Below are 26,978 nucleotides of genomic sequence, written 5' to 3'. Positions count from 1 at the left end.
ATCCAGAAAAGAGAAACACGCAAAGCATGGCAAGGGATCCTAGGGCCAAGTTTAACTTCCAACATTAACTAGTTTTAAATTATGCTCTATCAGGAAATTTTTAAAAAATCAGTTAGTTGATTAAAAAGAAGAGACAGGCATAATAGAAGGATTTGGTAACCTGATAATACTGTATTTAAAAAATAAGCAGGAAAAACTACTTACTCCATTTCAGAACATTTTGACATGTGCCAATATGAAAGGGTTAAGTTTGCCTTGATGGTCTGTGATGGCAGCTGCTTCTCCCTGTATACCTCCCTCTACCTACAGTTTTCCCTACAATACAACTGTTCTTGGGGGAAATGGAAAACAGGGTGCATGACAGTATATAATCAAGGCCAGGAAGTGACTTTGAATGGGCCACTAGCAACAGGCCAACAGTTTCCACCTCCTCTTGCATCTTAAGAGCAAAGGCTTATGAATAAGGGATGGAAAATAGGCAATTATACAAAATGCCACATCAGAAACAAAATTTGTTTTTAAAATGTGAGTTTTTGACACTTGGAGGACTTCATTCTAAACTCTCAATTATATAATTACAAAAAAAAAATCCGTGTTTCAGGAAAACATACTTAATCTTAACATAAAATTCATGTCACTTATCACAAACTTAAGACAAAACAAAACAGAAGCAGTATTTACAAATTTAGACTACATGAGACATTCATTGTGGAGAACTTTTGTTAATAAGCAACACAATACATACTTTTACACTCTACATTTCAAAAATGATGCATCTGTGAATAATATGATAAAAGTTATAATGTTGACTTTAAGTTAAATTCAAGGTTGTTGTAGTGAAGATTTTAAATTAAATTCAAGATTGAGAGACTTGACTAAATTCAAAGTCAAAGTCATAAAGACTTTATATTCAAGGATATAGTGATAAAAACTTTAAATTCAAAGATAGATTGTCTAAGAAAGGACAAAAAGACTAGCATTCAAGCTATTTGGTCAATTAGTTCCCTGTGAGTACAAAATATATAGGAATCACTAAATGGATTAGCCTAATTATAAATTATGTTCATTTCTAAATAACTCACAACTGCAAGAACTCTTTTCATAGAATTTTTCAGTCACATAGTTTCAATCCTTGAGTAGGTATTTCTGCTATATTTTAAGTCCTTATTCAAAACAATTCCCTCCCACTTCCATATTTTCATAAGTACAAAATATTTTTAAACTAAAAGATGTCTATTCTTTAGCTAGAGAACTATTCCCCCATTGACTTCTAGAAGAGAAAAATAAAAAAAATTCTCATTTCCTCCTTTACCTCAAAAACACAAAGTAAACTCAAACAATCCAATTCCTAATGGAGTCGCACAGAACCCAGGGCCCGAAACAATATTTCATGCTAGTTTTCTTGCTATATGCTGCGAACAATTTAGTTATTTACATCATTGAGAAACCTATGGAACAGGCTGGATCCATTCTAGCGCTTCCATTAGCAGAGGCTCACTAAAAAAGGCGCGAGTAGCGGCGTCTGCGAATGGGCACATCAAAGAGTCTCCTTGGCCTCCCTTCCTCATCATCTTCATCAGATTCATCCATATCTGCCGAGTCATCATCGTCGTCCTCCTCCTCTTCTTCTGCCTCTTCCATCTCTTCATATTCATCAGGACCCATTTCCTTGAAAGAGAGAACAGTCTTTTGATAAGAACTTCCATCAGTTTTTTATACTTACTTAATGCAAATTCTGATTTATCTAGAATCTATAAACAATCAGACATGCCAAATATGAATTTTTATAGACTTGAACAGCATTTTCAAAATGCACATGGTGATGCAAGATTCCAGAGTGTATATTCTCACACGTTTAAAATGCTCAGTGTGGTTTTCATGGTAAATATAGTTCATCAATACAGTGCCCATTTTTTTACATGGTAGTTCTTATTCATATACAGTGTAGTGACAGACACTCCTAACAAGATAAAGTTGTACTGAATTTATCACATTACTGTATTAAGTAACAATTCCTTATTAATCTATATGCTTACAGAAAAGAAGGTATGAAAATATTAATAAGGTATGACCTCTACTGGTAATTTTTATGTACTGTCAAAAGGTCTAAGATTTCTATTGAGCTCCTACTATAAAGACACATCATTTCAATTCAATCACCATTGGTAGCCTTGACTTTGAAATTAATTTGTTGAAGGCTCTCAGAATAGGGAAGTAGTAATGTTGAATATACAATATTTGAACACTTCTTGGAAACTTCTTCTTAAGCAGTGTCTCTAGTCAAGTCTTGACTTACTCTCCTGTCGATTTTCTCTCACACTTTTGAAGACCCAAAGAAAGGAACTGCTATATAGGACAGAATTCTGAACAGCAAGGAGGTCCTAGTTCATAAAGTGGGGTATGTGGGGACACCTAGGATGTGGTGTCAGCCAAAGTCCTTCCACTGAGGCTTCTATGACATTTCATGATGCAGCACCTTCACTGCCCTTCTGATCGCATCTCCAACCACTCTCTCCATTCCCCATCCTCCAGGACAAGGGCATCCTTGCAGTTCTTCCCGGCATGTGACTGTCTCAGGACATCGGGACTTGCTGTTTTTTAGCTTGGAACAGTCCTTCTACTTCTTTCAACTCTCAAATCAAATGTTACAGAGCCCTTTCTTGACACAGCTTTATATTATACAACCCAATAGGACATTCCTTATACCCTTTACTGATTTTTCTCCAGAGCACATATTATTACAACTACTTAACCTAAGTACATAGTGTTTATTTGCTTACACTTGTCTCTTCTAACTAGAATGTAAGTTCCAAGTTAGAGGTTTTAATTATATCATTCACTGCATTTTCCCCAGCACCTAGTAGGTACTCAATAAATATTTGTTGAGAGAGCAAATGAATTGATTTGGGAAAAAGGTATTATTCTTTAGTAGGATTTATCAAAGGAATTGTCACTAGGATTTATTATAACACAAATAATAATCTGAGAAAATGTACATAAATATATTACATATTCCATTATTTTTATCTCTGGATATACATATTTTTTAATCTAGGGAATGAAGACTTTGAAATTCAATAGCAGGTCCAAAAGGGGAAGGAGAAAGAAATTCTAGAAGATTAAATACAGGTAATATGATTAATTATCTTAATGAAGAAGAAAACAGAAAAAGTGTTAAAGAAATCAGTGTGGCTGAAGAGGAAGAGGGCTGAGGATCGCAGCTAAAATGTATACACGAACAGCAGGTGCAAAGAGGGACACAGATATAGGAATAAATCAGCAGCAGGAGCCTCTAAGTGTCTAAAAACAAATGACAAACCACCTAGATCAAGAAAAGGCTTAAGACCAACCAACAGTATATTTTAAAATGGCATTTAAAGTAAAAGCAAAAGGAAGGATTAAGCCTCCTAAGGGCAAAAAGGAGAAAAGGAGAACTCAACTTCTGTAACTAATATTCAAACAAGGTACACACAAGTACAACACAGTACAATCCCCACTTCCTCTTTCATTTTCATTAGAAATAAGTCCAGAATTTCATTTGTTTATTGATGTCTCATCCCCAAAAGAGAAAAAATATTTTCCACAACGCAGTTCAAGATTTTATACTATTATTTGTGCTTGGGCAGACACTAAAACTCTAAATAAGTAAGAACATAGTTAAGAGAGGGTTGAACATGTAATGAGTTTATTATTGTAATTTAAAATTATAAATTTAAAAAATTTAAAAAGGAATAAGTAAATATAAAACTTCTGTTTTAATTTCTAACATAATAAATATCAATATAACCCACATAAGCAAGAGTTCTTTGGAGTCCTCATAACGTTCTTTTAATTATAGTTGACATACAATATTATATTAGTTTCAGGTGTACAACAATGTGATTAGACACATATATACATATATATATACACACATTATGAAGTGATAAGCAAAGTAAGTCTAGTAACCATCTGTCACCGAACATAATTACAGTATTATTGACTATATTCCCTAAGCTGTACATTACATCCCCGTGACTTATTTTATAACTGGCAGTTTGTACTTCTTAATCCCTTCACCTTTTTGCTCATTTTTCTATCCCCTCCCCTCTGGTCATCATCAGTTTGTTCTCTGTATCTATGAGTCTGTGTTGTTTTGTTTGTTCATTTGTTTTGTTTTCAGATTCCACATATAAGAGAAATTACACAGCATTTGTCTTTCTCTGTCTGACTTATTTCACTTAGCATAATACCTTTTAGGCCCATCCATGTTATTGCAAATGGCAAGATTTCATTTTTTTTAATTTTTTAAAGATTTTATTTATTTAATTTTAGAGAAAGGGGAAGGGAGGGAGAAAGAGAGGAGGAGAAACAGCAATGCGTGAGAGATACATGGATCTGTTCCTCTTCCATGTCCCCAACTGGGGACCTGGCCCACAACCCAGCCATGTGCCCTGACCAGAAGATAGAACTGGCAACCGGCTGGCACTCAGTCCACTGAGCTACACCAGCCAGGGCTCATTTCTTTTATTAAAAAAAGATTTTATTTATTTATTTTTAGAGAGAAGGGAAAGGAAGGAGAAAGAGGGGGAGAGAAACATCAATGTGTGGTTGCCTCTTGCACACCCCCAACTGGGAACCTGTCTTGCAACCCAGGCATATGCCCTGACTGGGAACCAAACCAGCGACTCTTTGGTTCACAGGCTGGTGCTCAATCTATAATTCCTTTTTTATTGCTGAGTAATATTCCATCACACACACACACACACACACACACACACCTGGATCCATTCATCTATGGACAGACACCTAGGCTGCTTCCTTATCTTGCCTGTTGTAAATAATGATGCAGTGAACATAAGGATGCATACATCTTTTATGAATTAGTGATTTTTATTTCTTTGGATAAATACTCATGGAATTGCTGCATCATATGGTAGGTAGTTCTAGTTTTAATTCTTTGAGGAATCTCCAATAACTTTAGAGCTTAAAGGAGTCATGAGACCAAAAGGTTTGGAATGACTGTTCTTAAGTAAAGACTGCTTTATACCCACCCTAACAAACATTACAAACAAGTCTCAACAGGATCAAGCAGACCCAATAATATATAACTGCCTGCCCCAATAAATCTCAACACTCTTTACACTTTATGTTAGGAATAGCAGCAACTTTAGGACAAGGAATATTGTCAGAGATAGAGATTTCATGACAAAAAATATAAGCATGTCATTAAAAAGACAGCATAATCCTAAATATATCTGCATATAACTAAGAGCTTCAAAACACATGAAGCAAATCTGATAAAATTAAAGAGAAATAGACAAAACTAATTATAACTGGAGATTACAACAATCATCTCTCATAGAACAACAAAAAGAAAAATCAGTAAATATATAAAAGACTTGAAAACCAATCAACCAGTTTCACCTGTATTTATAGAATAATATCCCCCAAATAACAATACATTATTTTCAAATACACAAGCATTATTTACCAAGACAGATGATAGTTTTGGGCCATGAAACATTTTAAAGGATTGAAATTATACACAGCAAGTTCTCTAACCATAACAAAATTAGAAATCAATAACCAAAAGACAACTGGAAAATCTCCAAATGTTTAGAAATTAACACATTTCTAGAATAGTCATAGATAAGAATTAAATTACAAGAAAAATCTGACAATATTTTGAACCAAATGTTAATGAAAACATAACACATCAGAATTTATGAAATGTAGCTAAAACAGTGCTTACAGAGAAAAAGGGTCTAAAATCAATACTCTAAACTTCTACCTTAAGAAGCTAGAAAAAAAACAAATTAAACCCATAGTAAGTAGGAGAGAAATAAAGATAATCGCAGAAATCAATAAAAATAGAAAATGAGCAAACAAGAGAGAAAAAAAAATCCATGAAACCAAAAGTTGTTCCTTCAAATGATCGACAAAAGTGATAACCCCTAGCTAAAATGATGAACAAAAGAGAAGATATAAATTACCAATATTTAGAACAAAAGAAGACATTTGACTATAGCTTTTACAGCCATTAAAAGAATTAGTAAAAGAATACTGTGACTAACTTTATGCCAATTAATTCAACATTTAGACAAAGTGGACAAATTCCTTGAAAGACACAAATTACCAAGAGTAAAACAAGAAACAGAAAATATGACTATCACACAAATTCATATTTCAAAACTTTTCCAAAAAGAAAATTCCAGTGCCAGATGATTTCACTGTAAAACCATATCAAACACTTAAGAATAAGACAATACCAATCTCATACAGAATTCGGGCTAGTCAAAATGGAAGACTGCCATGGGAAGCAGCAAATTCCCAGAACTACTGGAAATACACAGTAGAAAGCATTCCTCCACTGAGAGGGAAGCTCAACGCCACTTCCAAGCCCAGGCTGTGTACTGTTTTCACCAGACAAACAGGTATAATGGCCTCAGGTGTCTACATCCTCTCATCATCCTCTACAAATTGGACTTATGAATGTGCCAACTCTGGGTCAGATTTACATAACATCCAACTTCCCAGACTTATTTTTGGCTCATCCATCAGAGTCATCCCAAGAGCCAGAGGGCTTTTTCTGAACATTTGATGCCTACAACTTAATTACATTCTGAGTATCCGATTCACATTTTATTCCCACTATATAACTGAAGCTTCACACATAATTTTCTCTAATCATTTTATAGTTCATAAGATTGGGATTACTACAATATTTGCCATAAGGTAACCCTAAAAATGAGATTTAAAAATATACCTAGCTGACTTAGGAAATGATCCCAAACAGAGACTACTAAAAATAGAAGTCAACCCACTAAATCCTTTTTTGTAATAATGTCTATCGGATATTTGTATTATTTTACAAAATTGGGAGGTTTGGCAAAAAAAACCTGTAAGAAACTGTTTCCCAGTCTTAGTGAAATAAAATAAAAGTAGATACTAACTGGTCTAGTGTGGTGTTTCTCATTAGGAAATTGATGTATTTTTGGAAACAGTGGAAAAGAGGCTGAAACTTTAAAACTAATAATTACTCAAAATGATACTATAACGGTAGACACATGCCATTACGCATTCGTCCAGATGCACAGAATACAGTAGTCCTTGTCCCTCTCTATATTGCGGTTCACTTATCGCGGCCTCACTGTATCAAGGGATTTTTAAAAATATTATATTTAATTATTTATTGCGGGTTTATCATTATATCGCAGGATTTTGCGGTACTGTATATGTATGTTGTTAAAGTTACATAGGTTTAAGAGTCTAGAATATGTTTAAGACATAAGTAGTGTTTATAAAAGTGTGGAAAAGGTTAATATGGGACTGGGAACGGTTTATAAGTGTGTGGGAAGGGTTTATAGAGACTTAAAATATATATAAATACTAAAATAAATGTAAGGTTCCTACTTCGCGGATTTTCAGCTATCGTGGGGGGTCTAGAATGTCATAACCGCGATAAGTGAGGGAATACTGTATACAACGCCAGGAGTTAACCCTAATGTAACTTATGAACTGTGAGTGATAATGATGTCTTAGTGTAGGTTCAACAGTTGTAAAAATAGTACCACTCTGGTGGGAGATACACGACAGGGGGACATATGGAAAATTTCTGTACTTTCTGCTCAATTTTTCTGTAATTGAAAATGCCCTAAAAAATAAAGCTATTAAAAATAAACTTACAAACAAAAACAACAACAAAAGCAGATGGCAGAGCTACTCTGACTGAAGAGTATGGAACCTCCTTTACTTATTGTCCACCTCCCACAATATATCCACGTCCCACCCCACCCCAGGGTGCTTCCCTCAGAACTTCTAGGGTTCTCTGGAACACGATTTAAAACTACTAGTCTGGTTAATCAACAAAGACCCTCTGTGGAATTAATTCTAAAAAGTCATGTAAATCAGCACCAGAGGAAAATTTAACCTACCAATCGAGCTATAGACACCCTGAATGTCGGACATGCCATATGGAATCGGGGAATGGCGACATTAAAGATCTTGTCTTTAAAGTAAAGAAAGTGAAAGGTATAATATCCTTCCATATATCCTGACGTTGTAGAGAATGTGGTACAACTTGTGTATTCATATACCCGGCCAGGGCTGATGATCGGAAATTCACCTGCAGAGGAAATAGGAACAATGAATTAAAGTACAAAATTCAGTATTTTGACTTTTTTGTAATCCCTCTAATTCTCTATATTGTGGGGGTGGGGGGCATATCTAATAGAACAAAACAAAATTAAAAGGGGATATTTTCTTTTTCAAAATGCTTTGAGGCATTCAATATTCATTCAAAGAGAAAAGCTTATAGATGTTTTTCTGTTAACTGCAAGATAATCTAAGCATAACAATCACATAAGAAACCTCAGTTGTCACAATAAACAGATTAAAACCCAGTTTGGCAGTAAAGTCAATATGATAGTTAAGGCAAAACCCTACAAATAGCGATGACATTTAAGTCGGTGATGAAAAGATAGAACAGGCATGCATCCAACTTAAACAGAAACTTTGCCTTCCTGGGCTCTACAGCTCTTGTGTCACCTGCCTTTCTACCTAAATTCGCCAAGTGCCATCCTGTTGGGGCCATGAGTCCTTTCTTCTTTGCTGAGAGAAGTCAATTGGAGGGTGTGGCTTTAGGTCTCATTGCCAGTTGGGCTTGCTAATCTTGCACCCGTGAATGAGGTCACCCACCCAGCCACAAGTTCTGTGCAGAGGGAAAGAGCCTTTACTGGCACAGCAGGCCAAGGACAGGCCTGATCCCATCTCCAAACCCACCAATCAGAGCAGGGACAGGGGCAGGGAGTGTCACTCTTTAAGAAATGCAACACAGTAGGTGGAAATTCCTCCCAACAAACTACACAACCTAGGCCACCTGATCGCAGTTGAGGTTTACAATTCTCCATTGCCACAACCCTGTCCAGCCGGGAGTTCCTGGGAGCACCCAGGGTGCTGTTTTGCCTGGTTCCCTCAGTCACTGGACGGCTGTAGATAGTACAGGAAGCCTCCTCTGGACTTGCGAAGCTACAATTTAACAGAAAGGATAAAATTTAAAGTTAAGGATAGAAATGTAGGCGTTTGAATATTATCTGCAGTTTAGCTTTATGGTTCCTTGAAATGAAATCTCAAGTCATCAGTCTTTTTTCAGCTGACAGCCAGATACCAATGTAAGGGTAGATAAAGCGATACTAGAGTGATTTAAAAATAGTGATTTTACTTAGAAACCATTTCAACACCAACAATGACTCAAGAGTCCTGCAAAAACTGCCCTCTACCCCAAATCATTAATCTCCTTTATCAAATTTATTTTTCATTTCTTAACATTTTATTAAATTATTGGGGTGACAATGGTTAGTATGTTTCAAGTACACAATTCTATAAGACATCATCTGTACATTGCATTGTGTGTTCACCAAAGTCAAGTCTCCGCTGTCACCATCTGTTTGACCCCTTTTACCTCCCCCACCCACTTTCCCCATATGGTAGTCACCATACTATTGTCTGTGTCTTGAGTTTTTTGTCGCTTGCTCATTTGTTGCTTTCTGTTTTATATCCCACATATGAAATCATATGGTTCTTGGCTTTTTCTGCCTGACTCATTTCGCTTAGCATGATGTTCTCAAGATCCATCCATGTTGTTGCAAATGGCAGTATTTCATCTTTTCTTACAGCTGAGTAGTATTCCATTGTTTATCAAATGAAGAATCATTTAGTTCCTCTCTCTTTGCATGTAAAGTCCCCTTTCAAACTTCTGAAAACTGCTTGTCTTTTTCCTCTTGGGGAGACAGATTTGGGCCTTCTTCCTGTCTCCTTATTTGGTTGCCTCTTGAAAATAAGCTCTTTCCTTGTTGCACACTCGTTGCTTTAGGGATTGTTCTTACTGTTCATTGGGCAGATGAACTTGGGTTTGACTATACCTGCTCCCCTGGAAGTCCCGCTTCTCTTCCAACACTTTAAGTCTGCATCTAGACAGAATGCCAGCGATCACCCCTTAGCCATATTCTCTGCCTCTGTCAGAGTATGCCACAATTAGCCATGCCTGCCTTGGCTCTGGACAGCTTTTAGAAACATGTAGAGCTTGTGGCTTGGAATCCAACAGTTATTATGGAGTGAATATTTGTGTCCCCACCCCCAAATTCAAATGTTGAAAACTGAAGCCTTGATGTGAGGGTATTAGGAGGTGGGGGTCTTTGGGAGGTGACTGAGTCATGAGGACAGAGCCCTCAGGAATGGGATTAGTGCCCTTAGTAAAGAGACACCAGAGAGCTCCCTGCCCCTTCCATCCTGTGAAGACTTAGTGAGAAGACTGAGGTCCATGAAACAGGAAGTGGGTTCTCACCAGACACCCAGTATGCAGGGGCCTTGATCTTGGAGTCCCCAGCCTCCCGAACTGTGAGAAATAAACGTGTGTTGTGCAGCCTGAACAAAGGAAGACAAGAGTCATCTTTGAGTCCAGGACTTGGTGACCCTAGGAAAGTCACGTCAGCTCTCTGAACCTCAGTTTTCTGAGCTGTAAAACGAAGACAATATCTACTTCACAAGGTTGATGTGTCTGATGAAAACATGTAGAAGCAAAACCTGGGACACATAGTGGGTGCGCCATAAAGTGTGACTTTGAGTATTAAATAGTTATACACGATTCCTTAATTCACCATTAAGCCCTGAAGAATTGATGAGGACAGTGGAGCAGGGGCGGGCATGCCCCTCCCTGCAATCCAAACCCGCCCCAGGTAACTTAGCAAGCCCTATACCCCAGCAGCTGATCACCTGTTGTCCTGCTCAGGACAGTGATATTGAGCGAAGAGGTTACTGCATTCTGGGAACTTGTCTTAACTCATTTTATCACTCTGACAACCCTAAGCAGTAGGTGCTTTCATCCCCATTTCTGAGGCACCTGAGGTGCAGTAATTTGCCTGAGGTTCTATGACTGTTTAGTGCCAGAGCTGGAATTCCAGACAGGCTGGTCCTTGTGCTCAGCCTCTTGACCACTCCCTCCTACGGCCTCCCTCCCAACAATTCCCATGGCTGTCCATGTAATGTCACTTTCACATTCCTTTGCTGGCTTTCTCTTGTTGGCAGGGGACTGACTCTAACTAGAAGTTGTTTGTGTCACAACTCAAGGGTCTGGCTATTCTGGGAAACACAGCACAGTCTTTTCTTTATTACTCATCTGAATTAACCATTGTGTTGGTCAGGAGCTGATGCTCCTCCACGCATTCCCACCTCCCTTCACAACACCCACTATTTCAAGCAAGTTTCTAAAAAAGAAAGTGCAGTCCAGCCCTTCTTGTTTCCCTTGGCAGATGTTTTCCTATGCACTTGCAGAGTAAGCACATTCTTAAAAAACCGAAGCCTGAGAGGCAGTTCAGTGAGGTGTACAGGGGCTTGGGAGAGGAGAGAGCTGCGTTTAAGTCTCATCAACCAGCATCAACTAGTCGTGCACCTTGGGTAAAATAATTGTAGCGAACACTTAATTGGCCACTTACTTGCTATAACATGTTCTCAAGTTATCCTGGCAGCTACACTTGAGAGGGTAGGTCTGTCTGAATTTTCTGCTCACAAGCAACAGAGGTTGATGCTGAGATTTTATACAAAGGGCAATGAGATAGTTTGTGGAAGTGAAAGCTTAAGAATTAGGGTGAGGGTGCAGAGCGCAGGGCAACTTTAGGGACCCAGGAAGCAGGAAGGAATCAGCAGCCCCTTCAGTATGGCCACTGCAGTGGCGGACACTCTTGGCTGGCTGTTCTCAATGACTGTTTTTAGCCTTTCTCCCTGCAGCCTTCACCTACAGAGGCTGGACAAATGGAAGCGTAGCTTCACCAGTCTCGCCTTCAGCCGGGGGTGGCCACGAGACGTTGCCAGCCAGAAGATACGACCCGACTGTAGCTGGAAGCTTTCCGGGGAAGATTTTACGTTCCTAGCAAGACAGAAATAGCACCCCTGGGGAAGCTGATCACAGAAAAGCAGCTCCCCACTCCAGTCCCAGAGCCTTGATTCCCAGTTCCGTGCACTTACCCCCTGCAGAGTGTGTGCTGGCCCTGCCCCCTGCCCCGAGACTCTGGACCCACAGCTGCTGAAGCAAAGAACATCCTACTTACAATGGACTCACATAGGCACCCACCTAGAAGTCCTGTGCTCATTTATTTTACTCCAAAATAATTTCGGTGTGTATAAATAGGAAGTTTTAGTTTATGGTGAATAATTCTATAAACTAGCAGCTTGCGGTCATTGTCAGTACTTCTTCGGGGAAAAAGTCCCATTAAGGAAAGAGTCATACCTACTCTTCTGTCTTGGAACAGAATTAAAGGTGATGTAAGGAAAAACACTGAGCCGACAGGGAACACAGAGCACCAAGGTGATGCTAGGTTTGGGTGAGGAAGGCTTTACTGGGCTAGAGCGCCTACAGAAGGAACTGGTACCGCCCAGGGTCTCTCCCTTCATCGGGCATGTTGCAGACGCTGCTAGCCTTCTTGGCCAATGACCACACTCACGCACTTGATTAGATTTTATTTTCAAAAAGACATCATTCATTTCACCTTGTCTTGCAGATTACATAATCAAAGCATTTAAAAAAAATGTTCATGAGAAATCTCACTTTTATCTGCAGAAGTCAGACTACTCTGTTAAATGCAGCCAAGGTGCTAAGAATACACACGTCATTCAGTTTACCAGATCATGAGAATTATTCACCGGCACCCACAAGAAAAAGGCAAAACTTTGCGCTTCTGGAAGGGGGTATCACTTTCGGAGCTTCTGGAAGTCTCAACATTTGTGAGTATGTGAATAGCCTTTACAAATGAATTTTATACAGTCTGTGCCAAGTCAGCTAGGAGTCAACAGGCTTGATGTCAGCAGGTAAAACGGAGCCCTGCAGACCTGCTGCTGTTCATGATGACATCTGAAGTCTCAAACTGCAACCCCAAAGGCTCTTCCCATTGCATTCATACAACAGACATACACAAAGCAAGGGTATTCCCACTAATAATCTTTAAAATAAGCACACTTAATACTGTAAAGCACATGTAGCATAGCACATTCAAATATTTAGTCTTAACCTGTGTGTGACAAAATGAAAATATGCCATCACTCCAATAAAAAAGGGAGGGGAATCGTTTTAACAGATCATTAAATTATGTGGTTAAGTTTTTCTGGAGAAATACAGCAAAGCCTATGTAAAGTTTAGAGACAAGAAAATTCAGATTTCAGCCCCTGGTATCTCTATAAAGACAGACCCGGTATTTCTATGTTCTGTTGTCTAGAAAGCTTACCTCCTACTCTGCCAGACACCTTCTAGTTGAGGATATAACCCTCATCCCAATCACTCTGCATTTCAAATCTCATTGCCCTGGCTGACAGCCCACATCCGGAGCATTCATCATGCCTACATGGCAACACGGGGCCGTCAAAGGACGAAAACATTCCCTGGGAGATTGTTGGAAAGAGCCCCTCTGCCCCAATCCGTCCCCACCAAGTACCCATCATACTATTTAACTACAACCAAGGAGCAAGAGGGGGCAGAGCTGACAACTGCAGGGAATATGGCAAAGTTGTCACTGCAAAGAGCAGAGGAGGAAGCATGGAACTGAGCTCAGGTCACACACGCCTCACTCTTCAGCTTCTTCCCTCCAGTGGGCTTCTCTGCAAACACGACTGGTCTACACCTTTCTGAGTCTGTCTCTCCCTCTTATTCAAGTTGCTTAAGCTAGTCTCTGTTTTTCCCTTTTCCCAACAGGATCCAGTTGGAACATACAAAGCTTTTGGAATGTGGCAATAAAGGAAATAAGGAATATACAGAAGCAGGGAGTTTCTTCAGAATTTCTCCCGGTCTCTGTTTAGATGAAAAGTTTCCAGAATACTGCGAGCAGCTGAGTCACCAGCAGAACTGTGCTCCCTGTGACACTTGTCCCACCACTTCTGTTACACAGGTCCCTCTGGCAGCACTCATACTGCAGCTTCTTCTCCCCTAACTGCTTCGAAAGGTAGGAGTAATTGCAATTCTCGAGCTTCCAACACTGGTAATATGTCCGTGTCTCTGTGGGGGAAACACACAAGAGGGTGAGCAAACAAGTGGGCAAAGTTCTGAAACTGCCTTCGAACCCTCAAGTCTCCTCTTGGAACTTCTCTTGTGGAAGCAGAAACATTGGGCAGAAATGTGCATCCCCTGTGGGCTGTCAAAGCGAACAGTTAAGCAATGATGACACCGCTCTACCCGGAACTTCGCCATAAAACCAATCTCTCATCAGAGCCAGCAAGATTGTGTGTGCAGGAGAGGCAACGGGCAGTCACACTGGTGTTTTGTGAGATTTACCAAGGTTTTTAAACACATGTCCACGTTGATCCAGCACTTCTATTTCTAGCATTTACTCTATGAAGTTATTTGTAAAAAAGGTTAAGCTATATGCCGCCCAAACAGTCATAGAAGTATAATCTGTAAGAGCAATAAACCATAAAACCAGCCCATTAATAAAGAAGTGTTTGAAGAAGTTATGGTAGAGTTCCAGACTGTGATATTCCATGCAGATAGTAATGACGTAGGCCTTCAGGTGCTGATGTGGAGCAGCCTGAGTTCTTTAAAAATGCAGAAAAATAGGTAAATTGGACTTTATCAAAATTAAAACATTTGCACTTCACGGGACACTATCAAAACTACACAAAAGGGAGGAAAATGAATACAAATCATATATCTGACAAAAGAGTCTAATCAGAATACCTACGCAACTCAACAATGAAAAGACATAGCCCAATTTAAAAATGAGCAAAGGATGAGGATATTTCTCCAAAGAGGATATACAAATGGCCAATAAGTACATGAAATGATGCTCAATAACATTAGTCATTAGGAAAATACAAATAAAAAACCACAACGAGAAATTCTGGTCAAGATAGTGGAGTAGTTAAATGCTATGCTTGCCTCTTCCATGACCTCATCAAAATTAAAACTAAATTATAGAACAAACACCTGGAGAACCATCTGAAGACTAGCTGAATGGAGCATCTATAACGAAGGATATAAAGAAGACGACATTGAGACTGGCAGGAAGGACAGAGATGAGAAACAGGCTGGTCCCATACCCACATGTGGTAGTTGAGAATCCAGAGGGATATCTTATCTTCAGAGGTCTCTCATGAGGACCAAGGGGCCCCAGCCCCACACCAGGCCCCTCAGACTGGAGTACCAGTGCCAGAAAGAGGAGCTCCCACAACATCTGGCTATGAAAATCACTGGGGATTCCATCTGCTGAGATGGACGGCTGCTGGAAACCCAGATGTCCTTTTAAAGGGCCTGCACAGATTCACTTGCTCACAAACACTCACCCTAAGCTCCAGCAAAGGGCCAGAAGCTCAAAAGGTGCCAGGAGCATATGGGGAAAAACTGAACTGTGTGGCTTCAGGACAAGAGCATTGTGCCCTTGCCCCATGCTGCCTGCAGGTGCAAGCAGGTACCAAATCTTCAGGTTTCCCTAAAACCTCAGAGTTTTCTGCTACCTTGTCTACCAAATCACTGATTCAGTCCTCTGCTTCAACTGATCTGCTGTTGATCCTCTGTAATGCAGTCTTTGTTTCAGTTATTGTATTCTTCATTTCTGACTGGTTCTTTTTTATGCTCACTATCTCTTAGTTGAAGTTGTCACTGAGTTTATCTTTCCCTAAGTTCATTGAGCATCCTTATAACCAGTGTTTTGAAATCTGTACCTAGTTTATTGCTTGCCTCTACTTAATTTAGTCCTTTTTCTGGACTTTTCTTCTGTTCTTTCATTTGGGACATGTTTCTTTGTCTCCTCATTTGGGCTGCCTATCTGTTTCTATGTGTTAGGTAGAGTTGCTCCCAGTCTTGGCATGATGGCCTTATGTAGTTGGTGTCCAGCAGGGCCCAGTGGGGTAGTCTCCCTGGTCACTTGAGCCAGGTGCTCCTTGTGTGGGTTGTATGTCCCCTCCTGTTCTGGTTGAGCTTTGATTGCTATTGGCACATCAATGGGTGGGGTTAACCCCCAGGCTTGCTGGTTGTGAAGACTGGTCAGGACCACAGTGGACAAGCTGCTGTGCAGGGGCTGACCCAGGGAGTGGGATTTGCTTCAGCAGGATCTGGCACCTGCCAAGACCACCCTGTGGGTATGCCATTTGTGGAGCTAAATGGATGGTACTCTGTTGTGGTCTGAAGCCATATACTGGGTATGTTGGTTCTGGAGCCTCTTGAGAGGGGCTCTAGTGCAGACCCAGGTCAGTCGCTGCATGTGCCCGGTACCTGGTAGGTGCTACAAAGTGATGTATAGTTGGTAGTGGCCTGTGCGGCATCCAGGGGCATTTGGGGAAGGCCACACTGCAAACCGAGACTGGCTGCCTGTGAGCAACAGCTGCTGAAAGAGGCTCAGAAGTAAATAAGGGTGGAGCAAGTCTCAGGAAGTCACCAGGGTGGGGTGAGTGACATTCACCAGATTAATGAAGATTCAGATTTGGCTCCAGTGCCAGGTCTGGGGCCACTCAGCAAGAGGCACAGGGCACACCAAGGCCAGCCACTGCCTGCATGGGCCTGTGGACCTTTGAGAATAGGAACAGCAAAAAAGAATAAAAGAATTTAAAAAGATAAGAAGAGTTTAAGCAACCTCTGGGACAACATGAAGCATGCCAACATTTGCATCCTAGGGGTACCAGAAGGAGGAGAGAGAAAGGATGAAGTCGAAAACCTATTTGCAGAAATAAAAACTGAAAATTTCCCAAAGGAAATAAGACATACAAGTCCAGGAAGCACAGAGAGTCCCAAACAAGATAAACCCAAAGAGGCCCACACCAAGACACAGCATAATTTAAAATGCCAAAGGTTAAAGACAAATAGGGTATCTTAAAAGCAGCAAGAGAAAAGCAGTTAGTTATCTACAAGAGGAGCTCCTATGAGACTGTCAGCTGATTTCTTCACAGAAACACTTCAGGCCAGAAGGAAATGGCATAAAATATTCAAAGTGATAAAAAGCAAGGAGAAAAAATGTCAACAAGAAAACAGCAGCCTTACCTGACACATTAGACCAGATAGATTTAATTAATATTTTTAGAGCATTTCACCCTAAAGTAGCAGAATATACATTATTTTCAGGTGTACATAAAACATTTTTCAGAATATGCCACATGTTATGAAACAAAATGAGTCTCAGTAAATTTAAGAAAAATGAAATCATATCAAGCATCTTATCCAAACACAATGATATGAAACTGGAAATCAATTACAAGAAAAAACTGAAAAACACACAAACACATGGAGGCTAAATAACATGGTACTAAACAATAAATAGGTTAACAATGAGATCAAGGAAGAAATCAAAAGATACCTTGAGACAAATTAAAATGAATACATAACAACACAAAATCTATGGGATTCAGCTATAGAAGTCCTAAGAGGGAAATTCGTATGAAAAGATGTTCAAGGTCACAAATCATAAGAGAAATGCAAATTATAAGTACAATGAGATATCACCTTACACCTGTCAGAATGGCTATCATCAATAAATCAACAGACAACAGATGTAGAGAAGAGCGAACCATCATGCACTGTTGGTGGGACTGCAAACTGGTGCAGCCACTATGAAAATAGTATGGAGGTGCCTCAAAATATTAAAAACAGAACTATCTATGACTCAGCAATTCCACTTTTGGGTATTTATCCAAAAAAATACAAACCACTAATTCAAAAAGATATATGCATCCCTATGTTCATTGCAGCACGTTATTTACTATAGCCAAGCTATGGAAGCAACCTAAGTGTTCATCAATAGACACATGGATAAAGAAGACGTGGTACATATACAGTGGAATATTACTCAACCATAAATAAATAAAAATGAAATCTTACCATTTGTGACAACATAGATGGACGTAGAGGGTATTATGCTAAGTGAAATAAGTCAGACCAAGAAAGAGCTACCATATGATTTCATTTACATGGGAAACCTAAGAAACAAAACACACAGACAAAACAGAAACAGACTCATAGATGTAGGGAACAAATTGACGCTTTCCAGAAGGCAGGGGGTTGGGAGGCTGGGTGAAAGAGGTGAAAGGATTATTTTAATCTTCATTTAAAAAGTATTAGATAATTCATAACACAGGAAAAGTTTCCAAAAGAACATACCATTATGGTCCCAATTTTTGCATATATATGAAAATAAAAGTGTAAAGTACATATGCCAAGTATCTTACAGTAGTTTTTTAATATTTAGAAAAATTCTGTTAAGTGAAAAAAAATGTGTTAGTTGAAAGAGAACAGTTATGGTAGATTTTCCTCCTCAAAAATAACTATGTGCTAAGACTGTGCACTAGATCCTGGGGATTTACACATGTAGAAGGGAATGTCCTTGCCCTGGAATTGTTTTCTTATCTACTGTGCTGGAAAGAAAAAAAATACAGATGCCTATATTCTTATTTAAGGCTTATAATTAATATATCCAATTTCATTCATAGCTTGGAACAAAACTTCTAAGCCGTAACTGCCAGTATAACTGTCCCATCCTCCCCCTCACAGGGAATGGGTGTTTGGACTGGATTTTACTGAAGTTCAATGAAGTGGCAGAGAGGCCAGATAGTGTTCCAATGGCCCTACATGCCTAGATCATAGGCATTTAAGTGTATGCTCCTAATACTGGACTAGAAAATGCTGTTGAACAGGACAAGTTACTGCTTTATGTAATAGTAATCTGTCATTGGAACTGGAAAGCATTAAAGTTAGCAGAATTTTAATTAGGGAAGCCTAACAGCTTGGCGAGAGCAGAGAGTAATTTATTAATAATTGCTACCAATTAATCACTTACTATTGTCCTGCAGTGAGCCAACAAGCACTTCACCTGAATTATCTTATTTGCATAACAACCTCATGATAGTGGGCTTCTCACCAAAGCCACTGTCACACTCACTGGAATAAAATTTGGTTACACAGAGTCACTGGAATGTTAAAGGTTCTCTCCTGGCTTGGCACATCTTCCCCACTCTCTTTGAAGACTGCGCTTGAGACTACCTTCACCAAGCAAGAGTGCACAATCGTCCTAGTGTGCCCTTATTGAGAAGGCCACTGCAGCCATGATCACTTGGCACTGCCATCAGAGGCTTCTGCCTGGCTACAAGTATCTGGTTTACACTGCCAGGACCTGGCCAGGATGCCAGTAAATAGTGGTTCAATTACCACTCAACACCTGTCTCTCTTCTAGATTTAATCTGCACAGCACTATCATACTCAGGTTCTCCTCTAAGCGCTTCTCTGACCCCAGGAGACAAGTATTTCCATTTAGCAGCTGGTGTTGGGGGAAACATGGCTGGAATAGTTAAGTGACTCCTCTGATGCAGTGTCTGGCCTGTGAGTCATGTTTACGACAGTGTGCCCTGCTTCTCCCAGGCTGATGTCTCCAGAACTGGAGTGGGATTTGGATGCTCTGTTAACATCTATCTGCCTTACTGTTAGGTCCAAACACCTCTACTCTAAGATGTCTAGCTTAAGTTTGGGAACTTATGTCCATAAGACAAAAAAAAAAAATTTTATTCTTGAGAGGAGTTTTAGATTCAGAGCAAAACTGAGCAGAAAGTACTGAGTTCCCACACAGCTTCCTGGCACCCTCCCCCAAACTGTCTCCTGCACTATGAACCTCCCACAACAGGATGGTACATTTGTTCCAACTGATGAACCTATGTGGACTCATCATTATCACTCAAGGTCCATAATTTACGCTTGGGTTCACCCTGGGAACTGCACATTCTAAGGCACTGGACAAATGTATGACATGTGTCTCCCATTGGGCAATTATAAATAAAATTTATAAACACCTGTGTGCAGGTTGTTGTGAGCATGTAAGTTTTCAACACATTTAGGTAACTATCAAGGAACACAATTGCTGACTCATATGATAACAGTATGTTTACTTTTTTGAAGAAACTGCCAAACTGTCTGTGCCATTTCCCATTTTCACCAGCAATAAATGAGACTTCCTATTTGTCACTATTCTTGCCAGCATTTGAAGTCAGTGTTTTGGACATCAGCCACTCTAATAAATGTGCCTTATTATTTACATTAATCATTTTAAAAAGTTTAACAATTCATGATAAGATGAATAAGTTCTGGGGACCTAATGTATAGCATGGTGACTATAGTTAAGAATACTGCATTGTATACTTGAAATTTCTAAAAGAATAGATCTTAAGTGTTCTTACCACACAAAAAAAGTAACTATGCGAGGAGATGGATGAGTTAATTAGATTGAGTGTGGTAATCATTTCATAATATATGTATATCAAATCATCACCTTGTACATCGTACACATAATTTTTAACTTCAATAATATTGGAAAAAATAAAAGCCTAACAACTAAAATGAGATTTGAAAGCTGGAAAAGACTTTGACTCTAGTCTACTTCTCTCTTTCCCTCTGCTCCCCACCTCTACTATCCAACACACACATTTCATAAATAAAAAACAGAGGCGGAAGGAACTTACTGGTGGCAGGACAGAGATCAGAGCTCAGAGCTCCAAACTGGTAATCTTGTACTTATTCTACATGTAACAATGCCTTTATTCTCTCATGTGCAAATTATACTTTTTTTAGTGAGCGGGGAGGCGGGGGGGCGGTGTCCAAGACACAGATGATCAAGGTTAAGAACCAGATCTCTGTGCTCATCTGTAACTGGTGCTCAGATATTTGTGAAGTGAGTGACCATGTTCTCTCTGGGCCTTACTGTGCTTCTTACATTAACAATGAATTAACGGGGTACTTCAGAGGCAGGAGAACTGTCCCCCTAAAGAATCAAGTTCCTTGCACAGAAGAATTGAAACTTGAGCTGCATTCCAGGGATTTATATCAAAATTAGCAGATAATCCTGTTTTTTTATTTGTTTTTGTTTTCTTTTTTAGACAGGATAATTCTAATTGGTCCTTATTTATTGAAGAATACCTCCTTTCTGGAGAAATCCATCTTCTCCTCCTTTCTATCATGTTTTTCTGAACCCGTGGGTATCCCAAGCCAGTTTACCTGATCTTTTCCACATTCCCTTGATGTTTCCACCATGAAGAGTTTGTTGATACAGGGTATAAGAGTGAAATAACCTCAAAGGGTCTTTTTATTTTCATCTCTGAGCGATGCAAGTCTGAGTTTTTCCTTGCACATCACCTAACTAAGGAGACCTGGAAATGGCCATTCCTCACCAACATCACTTCCACACATAGATCCAACCCAGAACCACATCCAGCAAGGACAGAGGGCATGCCTTTGCTCGTTTCTTTCCTCTGTTCACCACTTCCTAAGTCCTACTTTAATAGGATTTATGGAGAGTCGGACCAATGTGGGAAATGCAGTTTTACAGGACATGTCAATGTTAGCAGTCCCCTACCCCATGTCCAAGAGTGCCCTGCTTCTTGAAGCCACCAAACCTTGGTACCTGCTTTTGTCACACTCAGGAGCATCCTTCCCCTTTTACATTTCTGACAGCTAAGCAGGCCTCTATCATAATGTCTCCTTTCTTTGTCTTTGCATCCCTAGTCCCTAGCTCAGACTCTGACACATGACAGACTCTTCAAAGATTGGGAGGCAGCCAGTACTGCTGTTAAGAGAATAAGCATTGAAATAGATGGATTCCCACATTCAGATTCTGGGTTGGTTACTTGACCTTAGTCTGTTGCTTAATTTGAGCCTCAGTTTCCTCATTTATACAATGAGAATAAAATATTACCCTGAATGGTAGGTGAGAAACACTAAATTAAAAATGTATGAGAAGTGCTTAGTGCTACATGCAACTGATGCTATTACTAGTTGAATACAAGTCTGATGAGAAGCAGAGTGGCACAATTTCCTCCTCCCAGGCTCTCATCATCCCATGACCCTTAGGAGACAGGAGTGGGAGGCACTTACCGGCTTGAACGGAGAGGCACGCATCAAAATGAGCTGAACAGTTGCTGACATTATTACACCTACCACCCGGGTTGAGACAGTTGTAGCACTGCAGGCTATGACCTAGAACCAGGAAGAAAACCCGTGAGACTCTGGCAGACCAGTCCCGACTTGCCCTCCTGGTTGCAGAAGAAAGCCTGCCCACCACCTGCATGACGACGGGCCGAGGTCAGCAGGCTCCCGTTCCCACACGGACCCGCAGTGGGTAGGTTTCTCCAAACTCAAACTATAGTTCCAGCAGCATGTTTTGGACCGTGATGCAAGTGCAAAGGAAAGTTCCATATTTAAAAATCCATGTAACTGTTCAACGAAGCATGCCAACTGGAAGTGATTAATCTGTAATGTCACGATATAGTAAAAGGAAACTCAAGAGAATAAGCTTACAGAATTCTATAAATGCCTTCCAAACAACAAATAGGGTCTACGAAATCACATTCTTATGGATTCAGTATTTGGCAGTAGCTCTCTGTATGAAAAGACATTTTCAAAGATGAAATAAATAAAATCTCATTACAGATTAGCATTCACAGATGAAGAAGGCTTGCAACCAACTTGATGATGGGGAACACTGATTTTGAATCCCAAGGAAGCAAAATGTTATTCTCCCCAAAAAGAATTCCATTCTTCCCATTAGTAGAGCTGTACTACCAATAACTATGCTCAATTATAACATTTCAAATCCTGTCAATTAAAACTTTGTAGAAATTTGTTTTCTGCCATTATTTATATAAAAGCCTACATACTATCTTTGGTTTTGTCTCTTGGCCTGCAAAGCCTCAAATATTTACTCTCTGGCCTCCACAGAACGAGCTTGGTGACCTCTGGGGTAAGGTGTCCATGCTGAGGGACTGACCTGTCGCCAGGAGCATGCATAATCAAGGGAGAGACAGCAGCTGGACAACTTAAATCCAGGCAGGTGGGGCAGCCAGGCATTAGCAGTGATAGTGATTAGCAGAATACATCAGATGCAAACAGACTCTAGTTCCCTAACTGGAAAACAAATTCAGCTCCGTTTCACGTTCTTAGGATTCATCTTTGCTAGCTAGACTTCAGGCTTTGCTGGATTATTTTCCCTTTTCCGTTTTATATCAACAGTGTTGAGAAAAAGCTCATATTTCACATCTGTTATGGCAAGAGGCAGAGAGATAAGAGTTGCAAGACAATATTCCTGATTCATGTGGACGCATCCTTTTCTAATTAGAGATGGCCTTCCTGCCATACACCGTGTGGCGTGTAATGAGGACTCGCCATGCCTGGGGCAGGGCTCTGTTATGCTGCTCTGCCTCTCCTCCCCAATATCAGTGTTTGTCACGCCTGCAGGAGAGGGGAGCCACGAGAAGGGACAGGTGCAGTTTTTCTGTTCTCTTCTCTGCTCTCATGTGTATGAGAGGAAAGAATGTAAGAGGGAGGTATTGTTCTAGCCTCCCTATTTTTGAGGGCCATTCAAAAAGGTTTCCCCTAGCACTGACTTTTCTCCTGGCTAGAGCTGGAGTTCATCTGGCTTCTTGGCAAACCTTTACACAAAGGAACCAAAGCTCACATACGGAACTTCAGTGGGGCAGAAATGTTCAGCGCTAATGCATATATTCAGTGTTCAAATATCTGTATGCCTATGTGTGAAACCCTTCATCTTCACAGAATTGTAATAAGAGTTAGGCTCAACAATCTCCATTGCTGTTTTCCAAGAGAAAACTAAGACTATCATGTTAACTAACTTGTTCAAAGTCACAGAGCTACTGAGTAGGAGAGCCACAACTCCAATCCAGACTGCTAGCCCTGAACCCCAAGTTTGGCTTAACCAGGATGTTTTTCTAATTGTCCTGAGGGGGAAGAGAAGGAAATAACACACACTGAGGGGGGGACCCAGGGCAGGGACGAGCAATAACTCAGCAGTCAACTGTTCAATATTCTCGCTACTAAGCCAGGGTAGAAGGATCTGCTTCAAATGCCCACTCTTGGGGAGGGGAGGAGCCTGTCACAGAATAGCTGAGGGCCCAGACCCATGCCGGCTCCAAAAACAGCCTGCTGGAAACTGGCCGTGACCAGATTGTTCTAACCACAGAAAATACGCTGGGCAGAACTCAGACAGTGCTGTAGTGCTGCAGCAAAGGTAAACCACGTTATAACCTGCCCTGGCGGGAGTTAGCAGAGGTGGGGAGGGAGGGGGGTCAGGAGTTCTCTTTTTTCTCTCAAACGGACCAGTTTCTTCTTTGCTTCAGTTTCCTCAACTATAAAAGCTGGAAGGATTAAATGAGATATGGCTTGGCACAGTCCCTAGTACATAACAGGCATTCAATAAATGGTAGCTACTAAAGCTACTTATATGTTAAGACATGCTCCAACCTGGCAGATAGCTTTTTTGTGGTTCATTGCATTGCTACTTCTTTCTCTGCCCCTCCCTGCCTCCAAAAAGAAATGATAGTACCAATATCACACAGGCGGAAAGTGATATTTGGTCCTTAGGATGAAGCAAAGCAAGTCACACAGGTGTTCCTAGCCTTACAGAGGTTAACACACAGGAATACATAAACACCCCCAGGAGTCAGGCAGGGGTGGCCAGGCGTTGAAGAAGTTAAAAGCAGACGCTCTGGCACCAGGCCGTTTGGGTTCATATTCAGCTATGCCACTTCTGTAGGATATTTTACAAGTTATTTAATCTTTACGGGCCCTAGTCTTGTCACTTGTAAAATGGTGATAAAACAGTGCCTAATCCATAGGGCTGACATAAGGATTAAATGAGTCAGTACCTGTGAAACGTTCAGAATAGTGATCAGCACATAAACGCTACAAGCATTAGCTGCCCCTGCTGTTCCTATGATCACCAACCTCATTGTAACATAGGAGAAGTGTTAGGGCAGAAACACTGGGCTCAGCACCCTACAGGTGGTTTCCCCAGCAGCTTGTGGTGAGAACAGCAAAGCTTCAGCTGCTGTGTATACCCCCTCCTGCCCCTCCCCCCAAGGAAGCAGCTCTGTAACCCAGAATAGCTGTAACTCAGGAAGGTGCTCTGCCGAGGGCAAGGCTGTAATGTAGGAAGGAGTTGTCACACAACCCTAGACATGTAACACTGGAAGGCAAAAGAACCAATGCCAGGCTGAGGCCAGTGACATCAGCTCAGTCTTCCTGAGGCCTAAGATAAAGGAAGCACATGGCCAAGGGGGCCTAGATGGTCCCGATCCACATCCCTCTGGACCACTCACCTGAATGGCAGAGCACAGACAGGATGAGCAGGAGCTCAAGCAGGATGAACCCTCCTTTGCTTCCCATCATCTACGGAATCTGGAAGGAACACACACAAAGAATTGTCATGGCCCAGCAAATGACTGACCAGTTATCTCAGAAAGCCTAGGGGGCTTTAGGAGACATGGGGAAGGAGCCAACTGACCCAGAAATCACAGGAAATCTACCAGGCTGGGGTGCCATGAACCAAGCAGTGCTCTCCAGTGGGGCAGCACTTGGTTCCCCCTCCTGCCCCAAGACCTCAGTCTACTGAAGAAATGCTGTCGATCCTGGTGTGAGTGGCAGCCCTTGGGAGTCAATGCACACAGGGCCCAGAGTCAGGACTAGCTGGGCCCTGCCCTAGCTCTCACCTCGAATGGCCATGGACCCTTTCTCCGTCCAGCGGGGAAAGCACTGCTTTCCCCAAAAGGCTGTTCAGTCAAATGAGAATATGAGGGAAGTACTTAATATGGCACCTGCAATTCCTGCTCTGCTGTAATTCTACCCTAAGCTTTTGGCTGAGCTAGAGCCTCGTGAAGGCCACCTCTCCGGGCCACGCCACTGAAGGGCATCCGACCAACAAGTGACTCTGGAGGGCAGCAGCATGCGTGCGTTCAGCAGCAGAACAGAAGGCAACGGCTCAGCATGCCTGGAAGCACTGGCTCCCCACCTTGGCAAGAATGATGAGGACACCCCTTTGTTCACTGTGGGGAAGGAAAAGGGTTCCAGGTAACTGTGATGACTAGTCCTCATTATGTTCAGTGAGCAACAGGAGAGAGGAGGGGAGGGCTGAAATGCCTTAAACTCTCCTTTTGTCTGCTAAGCAAGTCAAGACACGGAGAGATTTTAACTTGTCTGTGGAGGAAAACAGGGCCATGTCCTAAACTGACCAGCGCAGCGGAGGCCAGCATGGCGGCCTTACATAGGATAGTCCAAACATAAACCTTCCTAGCTAAAAGCGTGTCATGGCAGGTAGTTACCTCCTAGATGGGTGGCTTCCTTGACAAAGGTCAGTCTTTACCTTAAGGGAGCCTGTCTTGGGTTTTTGTTTTTACATCCACAATGACATATCTTAGGAACTTCAGAAGAATTCAGAGTGATCTCCTTTTCCAGACCCCTCAGGGCACACCCATCACACCAGAGCAGAGTCCACAGAACCCTCACCGTCGTCTTGTTCCCCAGAGCCCACCTCTATGTGCTGCAAATATTAACTGTCCTGAACCCACCAATGTAAAAGGAATGTCTCTCCATTTTACTCTTTATCCAGTCTCAGAGATCTCCCCACTTTGCTTTCTTCTGCCTCCCCAATCTACCACCAATGAATCTCATGTAGCCCCCTATGTCTCCTCCTTTGATTACAGTGTATAAAACAAGCTATAAAACTGCCACTCTCTGGAGCACCTTCTCAGACTATTGAGAGTTTGCGTCCTGACAGTTGTCATCAGTTTGGCTCAAATAAATTCATAAAAATTATCTAGATGTTTGGTTGTTCATTACGTCATGTCTAAACCACGCATTTAGTAACAAAGGCAGGAAATCTCTCCACCCCACCCCTACTTCCCTGAGCCCTTCCTGAAACAAGGAGATGGCAGTCCCTCTACACCAGGGGCTCCACTTTCTACTTGGAGTCCTACAGGCCAGGTGGCAGACAGATGGGGCTCTTGGTGTGTGGAACGTCCTCTGGGTTAGGAACGTCATCTCTCACACCTTCAAAGATCATATGCTGCTCAGAAATTAGCTGATGAAGGCTAGGAAAAGGCTGAGAAACAGAAAGGGCAGAATCTGATTAAGTAATTAGAGGCTTCTCTGTTTAAGGATCCATGTGGTTATACTGGGCCCACTGCCACTGACTGCCAGCCCGTAG

At 41.1% G+C, this 26,978-nt stretch overlaps 1 protein-coding gene and 1 long non-coding RNA gene across 2 annotated transcripts; both read right to left on the bottom strand.

Moving 5' to 3' along the window:
• Positions 1-151: 151 nt before the first annotated feature.
• Positions 152-8,102, bottom strand: LOC150017989 (uncharacterized). Its single transcript, XR_016508163.1, has 2 exons — positions 7,917-8,102; positions 152-1,668 (listed from the first exon to the last, which is right to left on the bottom strand). It is a non-coding gene; the product is annotated as an uncharacterized LOC150017989 (long non-coding RNA).
• Positions 8,103-12,477: 4,375 nt separating this feature from the next.
• Positions 12,478-25,202, bottom strand: CD59 (CD59 molecule (CD59 blood group)). Its single transcript, XM_090262834.1, has 3 exons — positions 25,096-25,202; positions 21,857-21,958; positions 12,478-14,017 (listed from the first exon to the last, which is right to left on the bottom strand). The coding sequence occupies exons 1-3, from the start codon at positions 25,163-25,165 to the stop codon at positions 13,818-13,820; spliced, it is 372 nt and encodes a 123-aa protein (XP_090118960.1). The 5' UTR covers positions 25,166-25,202; the 3' UTR covers positions 12,478-13,817.
• Positions 25,203-26,978: the final 1,776 nt, after the last annotated feature.

This window comes from Furipterus horrens, unplaced genomic scaffold (genome assembly GCF_987537825.1).
Source record: "Furipterus horrens unplaced genomic scaffold, mFurHor1.1.pri manual_scaffold_2, whole genome shotgun sequence".
NCBI lineage: Eukaryota > Metazoa > Chordata > Mammalia > Chiroptera > Furipteridae > Furipterus > Furipterus horrens.
Note: the sequence above shows the minus strand (reverse complement) of the source record. Positions and strands in the feature narration are given on the sequence as shown.

What these genes read in the sequence shown, in the direction of transcription:
- CD59 (XM_090262834.1), bottom strand. Translation starts at nt 25,165, where the DNA reads ATGATGGGAAGCAAAGGAGGGTTCATCCTGCTTGAGCTCCTGCTCATC. An exon ending in GTCTGTGCTCTGCCATTCAG is followed by an intron (nt 21,959 to 25,095) that starts GTGAGTGGTCCA and finishes TCCTGGTTCTAG; the next exon opens with GTCATAGCCTGCAGTGCTAC. An exon ending in GTGCCTCTCCGTTCAAGCCG is followed by an intron (nt 14,018 to 21,856) that starts GTAAGTGCCTCC and finishes TTTCCCCCACAG; the next exon opens with AGACACGGACATATTACCAG.